This window comes from Chlamydotis macqueenii, chromosome 9 (genome assembly GCF_036417535.1).
Source record: "Chlamydotis macqueenii isolate bChlMac1 chromosome 9, bChlMac1.mat, whole genome shotgun sequence".
NCBI classification, from domain to species: domain Eukaryota; kingdom Metazoa; phylum Chordata; class Aves; order Otidiformes; family Otididae; genus Chlamydotis; species Chlamydotis macqueenii.
The window spans coordinates 14,412,092-14,427,476 of record NC_141564.1 but is presented as its reverse complement, the minus strand read 5'-3'; the positions used below and the strand labels follow the sequence as shown (position 1 = coordinate 14,427,476).

General features: G+C 46.3%; 1 protein-coding gene across 1 annotated transcript in view; it reads right to left on the bottom strand.

Moving 5' to 3' along the window:
• Window positions 1-8,536: 8,536 nt before the first annotated feature.
• LOC104482675 (putative cation-transporting ATPase 13A4) overlaps window positions 8,537-15,385 on the bottom strand; it is a 41,185-nt gene continuing 34,336 nt past the window's right edge. The window contains exons 26-30 of the mRNA XM_086754795.1: window positions 14,465-14,639; window positions 13,779-13,993; window positions 12,207-12,295; window positions 10,046-10,126; window positions 8,537-9,553 (exon numbers count right to left, since the gene is read on the bottom strand). Of these exons, the coding sequence (XP_086610921.1) occupies window positions 9,332-9,553; window positions 10,046-10,126; window positions 12,207-12,295; window positions 13,779-13,993; window positions 14,465-14,639 (782 nt within the window). The 3' untranslated portion in view covers window positions 8,537-9,331. The remainder of the gene's footprint in view (window positions 9,554-10,045; window positions 10,127-12,206; window positions 12,296-13,778; window positions 13,994-14,464; window positions 14,640-15,385) is intronic.

Below are 15,385 nucleotides of genomic sequence, written 5' to 3'. Positions count from 1 at the left end.
GCAGCCCTGGGCAGAGCTGACCGCGGAACAGCCACCCCGGCACTGGGAACCATCTCCAGCATGGCAGAGAGAAGCGTCTGCTCTGGGGAGATCCCAGTGTCCGAGCTTGGGCTTGGTTTCAGCGCAGTGGAGGTGCATGCTGGAGCGGTGGTTTTCAGGTGTGGATCTGGTCTGGACTTGCCCACTAGCTCCGGGCATCACCGAGAGCTTTGGTTGAAATTCTGCCTGAGTAACAAGGAAAGAGCAACGGGGCTGGATGACTTCTTTGGAGAAGCCCAGCCAGGCGGCACAGGTCCTTGAACAGGGTGCAGAGTGAACCCCTGCAAGGCAGGGAGAGATGGGGGCTACAACCAGCTCCTCTGGCAGGTGCAGCAGCGGCAGGCAGGCTTGGGAGCCCCACTGTGCATCTCCAGTCTCTCATGTCCCAGCTGTCAGTGTTGTCAGAGACATTTTTCAGGCATTAACCCGAAATTGCTCTGTCTCTCCCCCATTCCCTTTCTGTCACAAAGTCTGAAAACAACCATTTATTCAGGTAGGAGAAATGTGGCACATTATTGTCCTGGAATAAAGTACATGTTTTTGTGAATAGAGACAATGGCTCTGAGTTTACCCAAACTGTTTTTGGCTCAGCCACGCGGAAGTAACTTTCTATCACTGGTCAGACCAGGGGATTTAAACTCCATGAAGAGACACAATCTTTGCACACAGTGTATTTCCCCGGTGATGGCAAATCAGGATTTCTTCCAAATTCTCCTTCCCCCAGGTGGGAGAGACACCAATGCCCAGGCACTGCCGTGCAGCATGTCTGGAGTTCTCTAAGTGGCCCTCAATCTGCAGCTCCATCCTGGAAAGAGCTCCAACAATTGAGAGAAGCACCTTTCACTGGGCAGCCTAAGGAAATAAAAGCATTTATCTACGTTTCTTCTCTTTGAAACAGGCATGGCCTGGCCTCCACCTTTGGTCTGGCCCTTGCGTGACGAAAGAGCAACGGTCACCTGAATCTACCTGGGGATGGTTCTGTGTAGTCCGACCAGCTCCATTTCGGGGGGGTTCTGCCAGCTGCAGTTGTGGCCATGAAACAGCAAAGATGGACCAAACAATGAAGAATCCTGAAAAATCAGAGTGGTGGTGGAAAAATACGTATTTTTCTCTTTTTTTAAGCATTGTCATTTTGAACTGTCTAATGCCTGAATTGAACCAGATCTCAAATAGTCTGAAATGGCCATAAGAAATTCAGTAAAATGCTGCACTTAATAGCTGGAGGAAACAAGTACAAAATGGGGGAGGGGGGGGCGGGCTGGGTAGTGGCCAAGCAGGTGTATGACACAGAAGGAGGGGTAGCTACCTGTAGATTGAGTTTCCTCTTGCCAAAAATGTGACTGTCATTCTGAGCCATAGTGGCAGAAGGCTGAAGAGATCTGTAAGACGGGAGGAAACTATTCCACTTGACTCACTGTTAAGTCCTCAGCTGGAGTTCAGGGTCTAGGAAGGTGCCACCTAAGTGGCAAGAGATGAGACGTGTGGAAAACACGACCCATGAGGAAAAGTTGAATAGCTGAGTTTGTTTAAACCAGAAAAGAGAAGACTGAATGGAAATATAATAACTCTTATAATCACAAAACAAGACAGTCAACTTTTTTTTTCTCCTATTCCTATCAGAGACAAGGAGAGATCAGACTAATTTCTTGTTAGATTAAGCAATTAGGTTTTCAGAGTTAGTTTAGATATTCAGGAAGATTTTCTAGCTTAAAAGATAGTAAAATACTCAAACAGGCTATCTAGGGCAGGGTGAAATCCCATACAATAGAAGATTTTAAGGAAAAGCAGGACATAATTTGACAAGGATGATCTAAGGATAGGTAGATCTTGCCTCAGAGCAGGGAGATGGACAAAACAACCATGTCAGGTCCCCACCAGCCTCACGCTCCTGTGACTTCTGCAGGAATCACTGTCCAAGCTTGGTAAAGCACAGCCCAGACCTTAATTGCAGTGGGGCAATGGTTCTCCGTGAATTCACATTCAGGTAACCCTTTTTAGCAGGACCATGCCATTTATTCCTGGGACCAACCAGTCTGCAATGAGACACCTGCACAGAAGTGTTCATCAGGACTTATATCTCTCCAGTCCCACCTGTATTTTTTCTTGCGTATTTTCTGCTGGTTTTGTATTTCTCCCCATGTTCCCGTCTTTCTGCCCTCCTCTTTCTCCATCCCTAGGCTCGGACCAGGTTTATTCCCAGCACTGGTGAGTGTCTGATACCAAGGTATTAAAAAACTTAGCTGTATTGAACAGCTGAACAAAGCTATTGAAGAGTAAAGCCATGCTTGATTTCAAACTCTGTCCCAGTGTCCCACTGCTATCAGTGACCATCTGGATCTCTTACCCCGCGTGCCCTCGCTCTACCTCTACCTGCTGTGCCCCATCCATCTCACCGGTTGCGTTACCAGAGTGCAGTCCTACCAGATGTCTAAGATGACTGACCTTTTTAGAGCTTGCAAACAGACCACAGGCTTAATGACTGCATTCTTCACCTCATTTGCAGGCAGGGGGGCCAAGAAGGGAAGTTTGTTTAGAAGTCATCCAGGTTTATCCTGATCTCGAGAAGCCTGGATGACACATGTTGTTGGTAAGCACAGTGAAGTTTCAGCGGTAACAGCCAAAATGATTCAAACACTTGCCGGGTATCTGCAGGTGCTGTACCTGGTTCAGGTATCAGAGGTGTTGTAGCTGAACCACCACAACACCCCTGTGCACTAATCCAGCAACCTGGAGAGGGCAGTGGGTCAGTCCATGCAGGACGCTGCTCTTACAGGGCCAGATGCCTCCAGCACTGGGTTAACTCATCCCCGGTGAGCTCAGGGAAAGCGTCCTGCTCTATGTGGTGGAGAAGCATGCTGACCTGTGCCGTACCCCCTTCAGCTGTGCACACAAAGGGAAGAAAGAGCCGGGGAACTGCTCTGAAACACACCGCCCACCAGCAAAGCAAACAAAATGTTAAAACCTTCATGCAGGTGGGCTGAAAGTTGACAAGGGGCACAGAATGGTGCTTTGTCTTGGGGAAAATGCATGGATAAAGGCATCTCAGAATCACTGCTGGCTCCTGGTCCCTTCCAGGAGGGTCTGTTCACCCAGCACAAGCACCTGTTGCTCTGAGCCTCTCCGCTTTCCAGGGCAGGCTGTTTTGGCACCCTCCGTGAGAAAACAATCAAGAGAAACTTGAATCACAGCCTGCCTGAAAGCCTTTCTCTTCCCCTTTCCACAACACTGCCCAGGGCAGTGATGGGGCCATTTGATTTTCAGGAAGATCCTGTTGTCCCCATTGCCAAGCTCCCAAATAAACAGAGGTGCCTGAGCTGTTGGCAGGGCGATGCTGGCTGGGGGGACAGGGCTGGCAGGTAGTGCCGCAGAGCTCGGCCCCGGTGAGCCCTCAGACCAGTGTGCATGCACAGGGCTGTGTGTTATCCAGGGGAACATGGAATACACCCAAGGCAGCATCACCGGAGAGATCCAGGCATTTTGTGTGCGGTTCCTGCAGCTGGAGCCAAAACACGTGCTGCCTTGCCCGGGCACCTTGGCTGTGTATTTCTCTCGGTTACTTTGTCTACACACCTCGCCCGGCTACCTGGCTGACTTAGGTGGAGGAGAGGCTGCAGTGCAGTGTGGGGAAGGCAGCTGCTGGATCTCTGCCTTGGCTTTTGCGGGCACTGAGCGTGCATAGCAGGGTCAGGTATTTCAGAGAGCAAGAGAAGGGCAGTGAGGGTGAGAGCCCTGGAGAGCTTATTCAGAGCTCTGCCTTTGCCGCCATTTCCCTGAGATGCCAGGCAAGGCCCCTGGTTTCACAGGGGGTCCTGCCAAGAGGCATTTGCAGCCTTCCTAGCTGACCAGTCAAACCAGGAGGCTGTGTCCCCATCTTCGCTGGACTGCTATGGAGAGGAAACCCTTCCAGAGGGCAATCCAAACCTCTTCAGCTCAACTCCAGCTCTGAATAGCTGCTGGAGACACAGGGCTCCGGTCCCTCTTTAGCTGCTTCATCACAAATGGGGGATCTCGGCAGATTCTGAGTGCTGCAAATTCGGAGGGCAAAGAGCTCTCTGCCCAGAGCCATGGCAGGAGCAGACGCAGAGACAGGAGAGGGATATGCTGGGGCTGCCTGCCTTTTTCATCCTCTCACTTTTCACAATTTGAACTCTCTTCCTTACTGGTGCACACATGTCCCACCTTACTGCTCTTCAGGTCGTTTTCCCTCTTTGTGCACTTAATAAAGATCTGTTTGTGCTTAAGTACCAGGTGTCCATTCAGTGTAAGGAAATGTTAAGCTGTAGCCATGCCAAAAGGTTCTTCTGAAGTAGAAAGAAACTAGCAAGTAATACACACTCTGTCCCCAAAGAAGCAAAAAGATATTTATAATTAAATGTATTTCAGCAAATAAGTCAGGCTATACTCAGTGTGATGTGTACAGTTAATCAGGTACAACATGGTCCATACAAATGAGCAGTCTCCTGTCTCTAGAAGTTTTAAACACAGCTACGATAAGCATTTTGTATCTCTGGTATGTAACAACACAACATGTTCTCCAGTGTTCACAGCCCGTACCACAGACCATGAGCTGGTCATCAGCCACTCATCCCAGCTGCCCTCCAGGGCATAGAGGTGCATATGTGACATCTCTGCTGGGCTTTAGCTTTTCCTGGAGATGTTTTCCATTTCTTCAGAGGACTCTGTCTGTATCCAGGAGTATTTCCCTATGGCACAACTGCCAGGCAGAGGAAGACAATGATCAATGTATGACATTCTATACCAACATCCCCAGACTTTGAAGACAGTACAATGATGCCTTCAGCCCTCCAGAGGCACCCTCTGTCACCAGGATGTGGCCATCAAGCCTTGCGTGAATAATTACACGTCCTCATGTTGTTCCCTGAATTACATGCTTGCCTGACCTCACAACAACCGAGTCACTGGGGCAGAAAGACTGGTCTGATTGATGAATGTCCATCCTGCTTAGAGCCTTGGACTCAAGCCATAGGCTGGCATGTCCATATTCCTGCTGTACAGTCTATATCAAAAGGATGGGATGTTCCCGTACGACTTGTGCTCTGAAAGGCTGTAAAGGTTTAGCAGCAGCAATAACAGAGCATCGTGAGAGGCAGCTTGAGGCTCTCGTGTAAGTCAGCAGTGAGTGGGCAGTGAGCTCTGTGTAAGGGTGGTCACAAGGAGAAACGGAGTGGCAGGCTGGAATATCAATGGAAGTTTCTTGGCTCCCTTTTACCTACAGTCACCTATACCGAGTAATCAAAGCTATGTCAGTGACAAACACCTCCAGTGGTCACTTGCCACAGGGGACACTGTGAAAACAGGGCACTCCAGAGCAGGACAAACATGTTTTGTGTTTCGGGCGCACAGGACATTAGGTTACTTTCTTAGAATAGGGATCGTGTCCCCACTGTTGGTAGCCAACCAGGAAGAAAATCTAGGCAGCCTGGCTTGGCTGACTGTATGTGTGAGTGTTGTCGTTCCTTGTACGCATTTGGCAATGAGACCATGTTGCACCGAGCCATCACACAGCACAGCATCCCCCTCCCGGCTCGGGGGCTGCGTGCCATCTACCCACAAACTAGCCAAAGGCTCTAGAGGGGTTAAGCACTATCTGGTGGGGGATATTAGAGCAGAATGCTCCAGGACTATTTTTCCAACATTAACACTTCAGAGGCCATAAGAGCAAGTAATGAGTCCTCCAAATTCAGATGTTGGCACCAGACACCGGTCGTATATGATGACTGAATTCTCTGTTTCCTGGTCCAGGTACCACCTATTTGTGTTTTCCTTTCCTGGTTGATCCTTTCCAGGCTGATCCTGAAGAGCTGTGTTGTGCATCAAGTTCCTTAGACAAAAAGTGCTATGTCAGTGGAAACCTGGTATGTCTTGTAAAAGGTTCTGGCTTGATACTATTTTCACACATCTACAGCTATTATTGGCGAGGGTTTGCATTTGTTCCTCCTTTTGCTGTGTGCTGCCAAGCAGCCTGATCTCTAGACTGCTGATGAGTAGACAAAAAACTGTGATGTGGTGTCTCCCTCACCATGTTCCCACGTCAATATAAACAATAAGCAAATGGGAAGGACAAAAATGAAAGTTATTTTCTTTTTTTATTAACTAGGATAAGTGTATCTCACAAGGAAAATCAAATTTTGAAATTAGCTGTGCAGAGTGGCTGCATGGCTCAGGGGACTGGCTGTGCTCCAGGGAGTCTGCCCCTTTGATTCAGTTGTAGAAAGCCAACCAGGACAGACAGCGTCTGCTGGCAAAGATCACTGGGGGTATTTCCAACCGGTGTCCACTGCCAGTCACAAAAGAAGAAAGAGAGCCTGGATTTTCAGTCCCCTCCTAGGGGATTCTTCAGCTGTTCGGATGGCTTGGATGCAGGCAGGGACTCTGGAAACCACATCCAGGGCTGTCAATGTCTCTGCCCTTATGCAGCATCAGAATTTACAAATCATTCCTATAATAGCCCTATAAAACAAATCTTTTTATTAAGTGGCTAAGTTTTATTTCTGTTTCCCTACTGTTCCATCAGTGTTATAAGCTGAGATTGCCAAGCAGCAAGTTCAACTGCTCAGGCAGAACTGAGCACCTACGTTGTACCTGCCTCTCTTGCGTGCACAACGAGTGAGGATGGGCAAAAGGAGCATGGCAGGTGCCTGGCAGACAGACTGTGCAGGCAGGAAGCTGCTTGTTGCTATCCTCATTTCCGGATGTATAAGATCCTTTCAAATTAGTGAGACTCTCAAAATTCGAACTGCAGATGTGCAAATCCTAAACACACATGAAGCTTATATCTTTGCTTACTCCTCATCCTAAATACATTCACAGTCCAAGTTTGAGGGGACCAGCCCAGCACTGGGATGTGGACTGAGACCTCTGATGTTTCACCAGAGATGAGGGAGCAGGACACAGGGGCTTTAATGTGTGCATATGAGCTGGTTTCTGCAGCAAGGATGTGCCTAACACATCGCTTGTCTCTGATGGCTGCTGAGTTGCAGTACGTAAGCAGTTCAGTGCAGTTGGGACACACTGCAGAGCTCTGCTGATTGAACTGTGCCTTACATCACTGAGGGAAGATGACAGAAATATGCCCCAGTATGGCTGGACACATTGGACTTGCATAGGAAGATGGAACATGAGACTGACATCTTAAAGAGTGGCAGAGGTTAAATATCACCTAGCATCTGAATTCTCTTCTTGTGCAGGTAAGGCTGTATTTCAGCAGCAGGCAAGCAAGTCTTTATCTTGCCGACCCTACAAGCGCCACAGGTTTGCCATGAGTTGACACTTTTATACTGTCAATTGTGACATAAACACAAATTACATGCCCAGTCTGCAATGCTACTGAGGCTTCCAGTTTATCACATGCAGCAACATATTTCTTGTGTGCAGGAGTTCATAAATAGGACAGTGAATTTCGTTTCCAAGGAAAATGTAACTGTATCTTGAACAGAGGATGGCAAGAGTAACTCCACTAACCTGCTCTTTGGTGTCTCTGTAAGCTAGGAGTGCATAGAGCACCCAGCCTTCACTTTCCAATTGGATTTAGCTGCAGACTGGGAACTCATCCTAACTTTGGAGACATTTTTCTGAACAAATGTGAACAAATCTTTTCTGTTTGTCAAGTTGTGTGGCTTTGTGGCAGGTATTTACTGCTAGGTAAACCGCAGTAGGTAGGAAGGTATTTACATCATTTGCTTGTGTCAAACCTGTCTAAAATGGAGAAGAAATTGCTTTGAGTCAAATAAATGTTTTATTCAAGTTGAAACATTTTTGGTTTTTTTTTCCTTTTAGCAAAATAGTATTAGTTACTTTTTGCTTCATTCTAAATTCTTTTCAAACACTGTTCTGGTACAGACATGTTGAATCAAAACAATCCATAATCTCTTCTGATTTGCTCTTCATTTTCCAGAGCTACTTTTTACTCTAAAAGACCAAAAGAATCTTTACCATGACTCCCAACCTGCCTGATTCTCTGGGTTTCTGTGGCAATGCAGGAGTGCTTCAGCATCAAATAGCGGGAACATACATTCTCCAGTGTTCAAGTGCTCACAAAGTGCTCCCCAGCCCCACCCAGTAAAAGCATGGGCAAGCTCCAGCTGTGAAAAACAAATTGTACTGTCAGTTCAGAGGGGACAACTCCCCTGCACACTGTACACAAAGAAGGAAGAGTTCCTCTTGGCCCGAAGCCTGCCTGATTGATATGTTGTTGTTTTATTCAGCTGGGGACAGAGATTGCAAAATACGGTGAGCAGGAAGTCAGCCTAGCACCAAAGGGCTAAGAGAATATGTGCTGGTAGAAGCTGCTTTTTTTGAGCAAGTAAAATCTGCAGAAATGCACACCGCTGTTGCATTTTTGTATGGCAAAAGCAGCACAGCAGAGTGAGTAAAAGTCACCATCAAAGGTTACCAGGTGAGGGATATGACACATGGTGTGTAGTATGTGCAATTATGGTTGGAAACCAGAGCCAAAACCTCAGATGGTTCAACTTAGAAGTATGCCACAGAATTTAATAAAATTATTCTGAGACCTAGCTGACTCTGTAATTTAATTCAGGCCCTTGGGGATAGTAACTCCTTCAATGTCTGCTTCTTTTGGCACTGGTAAACCACGAGCTGACGCCAGGCAGAAGCCTAGACATGCAGCATTTGCTCCCGTAGAGCAAGCTCACACCACAAGGGACAGCATGTCGTTGTAGACCCAGAGGATGAGATCACAACTTGCAATTATCATGTGTTTCATTCTACCTTTTTAAAATGGATATCCTGAAGAAACACCTCCCTCAAAAAAGAATTGTTGAACAATGAAATCATTCTGCTCTGTAGGTCAAGAGATTTTTCACCCAGAAAATGCAAGTACCACATGTTTTAAACTGAGAAGAGGGCAAACAGGTTGCCTGTTAGCAGTGAGCAAGTACTGGAGTTCTGCATTGTTCCCGTCATGAGCAGAGCATAATGGTGCTGGGAGTGGACACTTCTAGAAGGCTTTGGCTATTTGCAGCAATGGTGTGTTTCAACCACAAATACTTTGCCAATATTCACCAAGCTGTTCCATTTACAGCTGGCAGCCATTCATACATGGGCAAGGGGACAGGACAAACACTGTTGTGACTTGATGTTACTGCAGCCAGCTTTTCTGCTTCCAGTTAATTTAAAACAAGACAGAGCTGGTTAGTCTTAGAATGGGAGGGTAGTGATGGGTCTGTCCTTCCCCTTTTCTCATGTCTCTGAGATAGTCCTTCCACAGTCAACTGCAACTGTCCTGGACATGTCCCCTCTGCAGTTTCCTTCAGAGTGCATCCTCATTGCTGTCAAATGTTGGATTGCTATGGCCTCCCATATTTCCCTCTACTGATATTGCCACACAATCTGAGAAGAAGGTTTCATTCAGAGGTGGCCAGGCTGAGTCCTGCTCCAACACTCGCTGCAGCCTCTTGTAATGGCTCTTTGAGTGGTACCGGAATGTCTTTTTCAGAAGAAGCCATAAGGGTCTGTTCTCAATGACAGCTTCCTGTAAAAGCAAGAGCAAAAGAAAGATTCTGAAGGACCTGGACAGCAGTTTTCCCTCTTCATCCACAGGACAAGGGGCAAGATCTCCCACTCTGTCCTGCTCATCCACATCCCTTAAACAGCCTTTTACTGACCAATTCTCCACCAGCTCCCCAGAGCTCTCCACCAGAAAACTGGGACCCATTCCTCCTGACAACATTCAGGTTCTAAGTAGAAAACACCAAAGACCACCCAAATTTCTCTAGCATGTGGCAGGGCCTGATACATCCCACTCAGCAGAGGAAAGAAAAGGTGGTTGAGCCTTGCATTCCCTTATATCTGATCATTCAGATGTGGGGCTTTGAGGAAAGAGAGTAAGGGTGAGGTAGCAGCAATGGTTCCTGTTTTACTAGGTATTCCCAAGCTGGGCTGAGAAGGAGGGAGAAAGAATGAGAGCTGACCCTTTCACCTCTCCAATTAGTGCTGACAGGTACATTCAATGAAGCATGCTCACCTCGACAAGGAAGGACACAGCAAGTGTGACTGCAAGCATTATCACCATGGAGATTCGCCACATGGTAGGGGTGCAAACAAGCTGCGAAAAAAGCAGAAGAAGCTGTTCAACAACATGTGTGCACACTAGACACTGGTGAGAGCTTGTGTTGTAGAATCACAGAATCATAGACACATTTAGATTGGAAAAGACCCTTGAGATCACCAAGTCCAACTGTAAACTGAACACTGCCAATTCCACCCCTAAACCATGTCCCTAAGGGCCAGTATACACATCTTTTAAATATCTCCAGGGATGGTGACTCAACCACTGCCCTGGGCAGCCTGTCCCAGTGCTTGGTAACCCTTCCAGTGAAGAATTTTTTCCTAATATCCAATCTAAACCTCCCCTGGCACAACTTGAGGTAATTTCCTCTCATCCTGTCACTGGTTACCTGGGAAAAGACACCTCCTTTCGGTAGTTGTAGAAAGCGATAAGGTCTCCCCTCAGCCTCCGTTTTTCCCAACTAAACAACCCCAGTCGCTCCTCACAGGACTTGTTCTCTAGACCCTTCACCAGCTTTGTGTCATCAAAAGCCACAATCTCACATTGGCTGTACACTGCTGATGAGCCAAGATTGCTACTTGTCTTGAGGAATAACTGATAAACATGCTTTTAAACTTATGCCGCAGAGAAAACTGTACTCCAGAACTGCAATAGGAAATCTAAATGCTTCCTTTCTTTCTAATATAGGAAATAGTTTGAAGTCTGAGTATTTCAGCTCCAAACCCAGCTCCAGCTTCCCACAGCTGGCAGCACTGGCTTTCTGGCTGTAGCTCAACTTATTTTAGAGATGCAGCTCAGATCCAAAATTTGGATCAGCAGTTTCTCCAAGGCTAAGCTATTGCAGTTTCTTATTGCCACTCCCTCCTTTTCTCTTCTCAGCAAATCCAGTGTATTCCCTCCAGATAGCCTGGGAGTTTTGCAGTTCTTCCCAAAAGCATTTTAGCCCCTCACAGCTGCAGTGCTGACAATGTCCTGGGTCACCACAGTCAACAACAGGACTAAGACTTGCTTTAAAGTGCCATCTCGTGGCAGATTCTTTAACTGGGTCTGCCCGCTGAGCTGCTGCTCTGGAAACAGTTCCACGATGAGGCAGCTTTAGCCAGGCTGCCTGGCATTCAGAATCTAGGTCCATTCCCCTTGCCTATGTTTCTCTTTCGACGTTTCACTATTTCCATTTCTAAATCCAGTTGCTAACTGTCACGCAAAGATACAGGACTGGAAGTAGCATTCAGTATTTGTGAAGCCACCACACTTCATCATTCTGTTTACAAATGTACTGAAAAAATAGCTGTGTGCTGCTGTTGTTCCTGTGATTCCTACTATAAGGCTGTGAGAGTGTCACGGTGGAGCAGGTTAACATCTCTCAGCCTCCACATACTAATTGGCAGGTCCACTGACAACCCTGTCTTATAGCTGATACAGATCTTATCCTTCCCTTGCATTTCCCCTAGGATGGATTTCCACAAGGCAACTCCCAGCTTGCATTCTGCCAGACTAAATAAGCCAAGCCCTATTGGTATTTATTAATCAAGGATCATGATAGATCCTCTATTGCCATGACAGCCCCACTAGTCTTTCTCTGTAACTGTTCTAAACCCAAATGCTGTTTTAGGAGCATGCCTGAAATTCAAACAGGCAGCCTGAAAATATTGGAGACAAAGAACTGAGAGCTGCTGTGTCTTCTGGCAGATCTTCTTTGCAAGAGGATTTGTGTGCTGAGTAGCACAGCCTCAGAAACACAAGTGTATGGTGCTTACTTTAAACTTGCAGGACCTAGCCCCTTTCTTCTCCTGGCTTCATAACTATCAAGCCACCAACATACCAAGCATGGTAAGTGTAGTGATGTTATCTTCTGTTCCATGGACAATGTGCTGAAACAATCAGACATACATGTGCAGCTGTCCAGGCGTCAGAATGCACAGATCTTAGTTTGAAGATACCATATCTCTGGAAGGTTCTTCAATCCCATCCTCTAAAATCCATCTCTTTAAATTTTATTTGTCTTTAGAGGTGTTACGTAGCCCTGCAAAAGTCTGTGGCTTTTCTTAAAAACAATCCCAGTGCATTTATAATGGGATGGCAGTAGGAAGAAAACCCACCTTGAAACAATACTCACATCCATCTTAGAGTAGAGATCATCAATATCAGCAAACACCAAGAAGAGGCAAACGCCCAGCTGCCCTATGAGGACTAATATGAACACATCTGAAGGGACAAGAACAAGCAAATAAAACCAGAGGTTTATGAGCCATTTCAGTGCTTGCCTTTTCTACAGAAGATTGTAATCATTTTCTGTGTCAGTCAAAAAGAATTCCATGAGATAGGAAGGAACTTTCAGCAAAGGAAAAATGAACAGAGCAAACCCCAGCTTTACTCAGTCAAGGCAATCTGTCGGACAAGCCTTTTAGCCACAGATTTTAAAATGCCAGAGTATTTTGAACACTCAATCTGACCTCTCACATCTGAGTAGCCTTAGAGCCTTCCAGCGAGTCTCACTTTGAGCTCAGTGTCTCCTGTCATTCAGAAAAATGTCTTGGTCTTGTTAATAAGATTAGGAACTCCACCCTCAATTTCAGTGGTATTAAGACTTTGCTCTCTATCAGAATCTAAAGACTCTAAGTAATGGAGAATCTACTGCCCTCCCCATCTGTAGGCAAAGGTTCAAATGTACAATGATGAGTAAATTCATTTTCTCTTCAGCTGGCATGCACCAAACTTCATCCCCTAGCCACTCACTCTGTTTTTTTCTGGTTCTGGGAGACTGATGACTGATCTTCTGCTATCTCGGAGGAACGTCCCCTCCTCACAATCACTATACCAAAACACCACCATGAAACCTGCAGCATTAAATTAATGCTTCAGCCAAAAAAGAACTGAATAAATCTTTGCCTGAGACAGCTGCAGGATTTGTCCCACAAAGAAAAAGAAAAGCTCTCCTATGCCTCACTGCAACTTCCAGAACTGCCACAATCATGTGTTCATCTTCTCTTCACATGACAGTCTTTCCGAGGCAGAACAGACCTACTAGACTTCACTACAGTCCCTCCAAGTTATTCCCTCCTTTGACGTTTCCTCTTTAAAGAGCTTACTGGTCATAGAGTTAGCAAATGCTAAATGTCTCTGATTCTGGAATAGGAAACAAGGCCTCTGCACTGGCAGATGTCATTGTAGGTTTTCTTCTGAGACGGGCCCAAAAGAAAGCCCTGAACATGAGTTCTCACAAATATTGCTCAACCAGTATGCTTTGGGGAGACAGGTATAGGGCTCTTCCAGAGTTATTCTAAAGACCAAAGCAAAGTGAGACCACCTATTTCTGCCTCTTCTTGAGATGTCTCATTCAGGCTGCCTTAAGTAACATTATGCTTCTGCCAGCCAACAGCACCTTCCTGCTACTCCTTAAAATCTTTTATCAAACTAAATTCGTCTATTTCAGAAATCTAAATGCCAGGGACAAGTTTTTAGCAGCACAGAAGCACGAAGTGTGGGCCCAACTCAGAAAGCTGTTGGTCACAGAATGCTACTGGCACTGAAACTTCTGAAAATGTGGTCTTTCATCATTTAGAAATCAAATGTTGGGCTCCTGCTTTTTTTAGCTAGCATCACTTTGATCAAGCTTTATTTTTCCCCTTCTTAGTTGACCTCCTGAGCTGACTTACTCACAGATCCCTCCCTCTCTCCCCATACTTACAGTTTGTGTAGATGGGTTGCCTGAAGGGCTTTCCCTTGGAAAACACTAGTGCCACGATGAGGCAGTTGATGGTACTTAGCAGCCACACCGTGGTGTTCTCATAGCTCTTGTAGCCATTGTCCATTTGCCCAAGAGCTCCATCTCTCATCCCATGGAGCCCCTGGCTGGAAATAGAGGAGGAATTCTCCATGTGGTTGTTCATTGAGAGGCAGGCGCTGAAAAAGAGTGTCACACTGGTCAGCGAATGATCACTGTCCTGATTATTTCCCCCACCTTCCACTACCATTATCAGAAATACTCCCTCACAGCCATGATTTGCTCCTGCTATCACAAGGAGGTAGGTTATTGGCACTGTCCTCAGTCTTACCCACTGGGCTGAGCTTGCTGAACTTGGCAGAGCATGAGCTCAAACCTACTTGGATACCCCACTCTTCCCTGCAGTCAAATACTCCTCTTTGTGCTCAACAGAAGCATTCTATCCAGATGCACTGTGTGGCACAGGAGACTTGCTGGAGAGGTTAGGGACTTGCAGACAACACTACCTAACATGTTTGCACTCTATGGGAAAGCACAGAGTCTGCCTGCAGCTGCTGATCAGGCCTGTAGTTAACCTGATCAAAGTACCATGCAGATCTGTCCCATTACGTGTGCCCCTTGTCACCCAGAGTCCCAAGAAGGGGACCTACCTGTGTATATCAATCTTGGAATACCAAGGCTGCTCCTGGACCGCCACAAACCCAGAAATCTGCATGCTGAGGCTGAAGAGGATATTAAGTACAACAGAGAGCAGCAATGGGGGTGAGATGAGTTGGCTAGGAGGCCTGTAGGGAACCAGCTTTGGATAGGCACCTGTGAAACTCACTGAAACATGCACAGATGTGTTGACAAGTGTGTCCAAAATCCAAGCAGTACTGCTGTATATCACTGACTGTTATCAATGGCCAGCACTTTTACAGTCTATAATGTTCTCTATAATAAGTACAAATATTATACCAAGTACAAAATACAGAGTTCTTTTCTTACAAAATCTTATTGGCTACAGAAGAGGTTAATTAATGGCATCTGAATATCATGAGGCATTTTTGGAAAATAAAATGTTGTATTTTTGTTTTATTTGGCTACTGTCTGGCCCAAATATATAAGGATATGCTCAAGCTGTTCTCTTTCTGTTACTTGTCAACTGTGGCTTGGGATTTTGTGTTGCCCATGATCTGTGCATCCTCCAGGGCTAAGCACCTAGTGCCTGGTCATTTGAGTTAGTAGTGGACTGCATTAGCTGACCCAGCAGGTTTTTCTCTGTCCTTAGGTTTAACAAAGTTATCCAGACTTTGAGTATAAAAGCTATACAGAAAGCCTTGACGCAGTGTTTCAAATGGGCTACTTAGAGCAAGATAGCTTTTGGCACCCAGTATTGTGGCTGACCCTTTTAGGCTTGATTTAACCAAGCCCTTTTCCAGTTGTCTATGTACCAGTGGGGATGGAAGACAGCTATGTGGTTTTGTTACATGGTTTTCATGCCTCTGCCCTTGCCATTCCTGCTTCTAAACCTCTCCCTGCATCTACTCTATCTCAATAACCCCATCTTTCTCTTTCCCCTCCGGCACTGG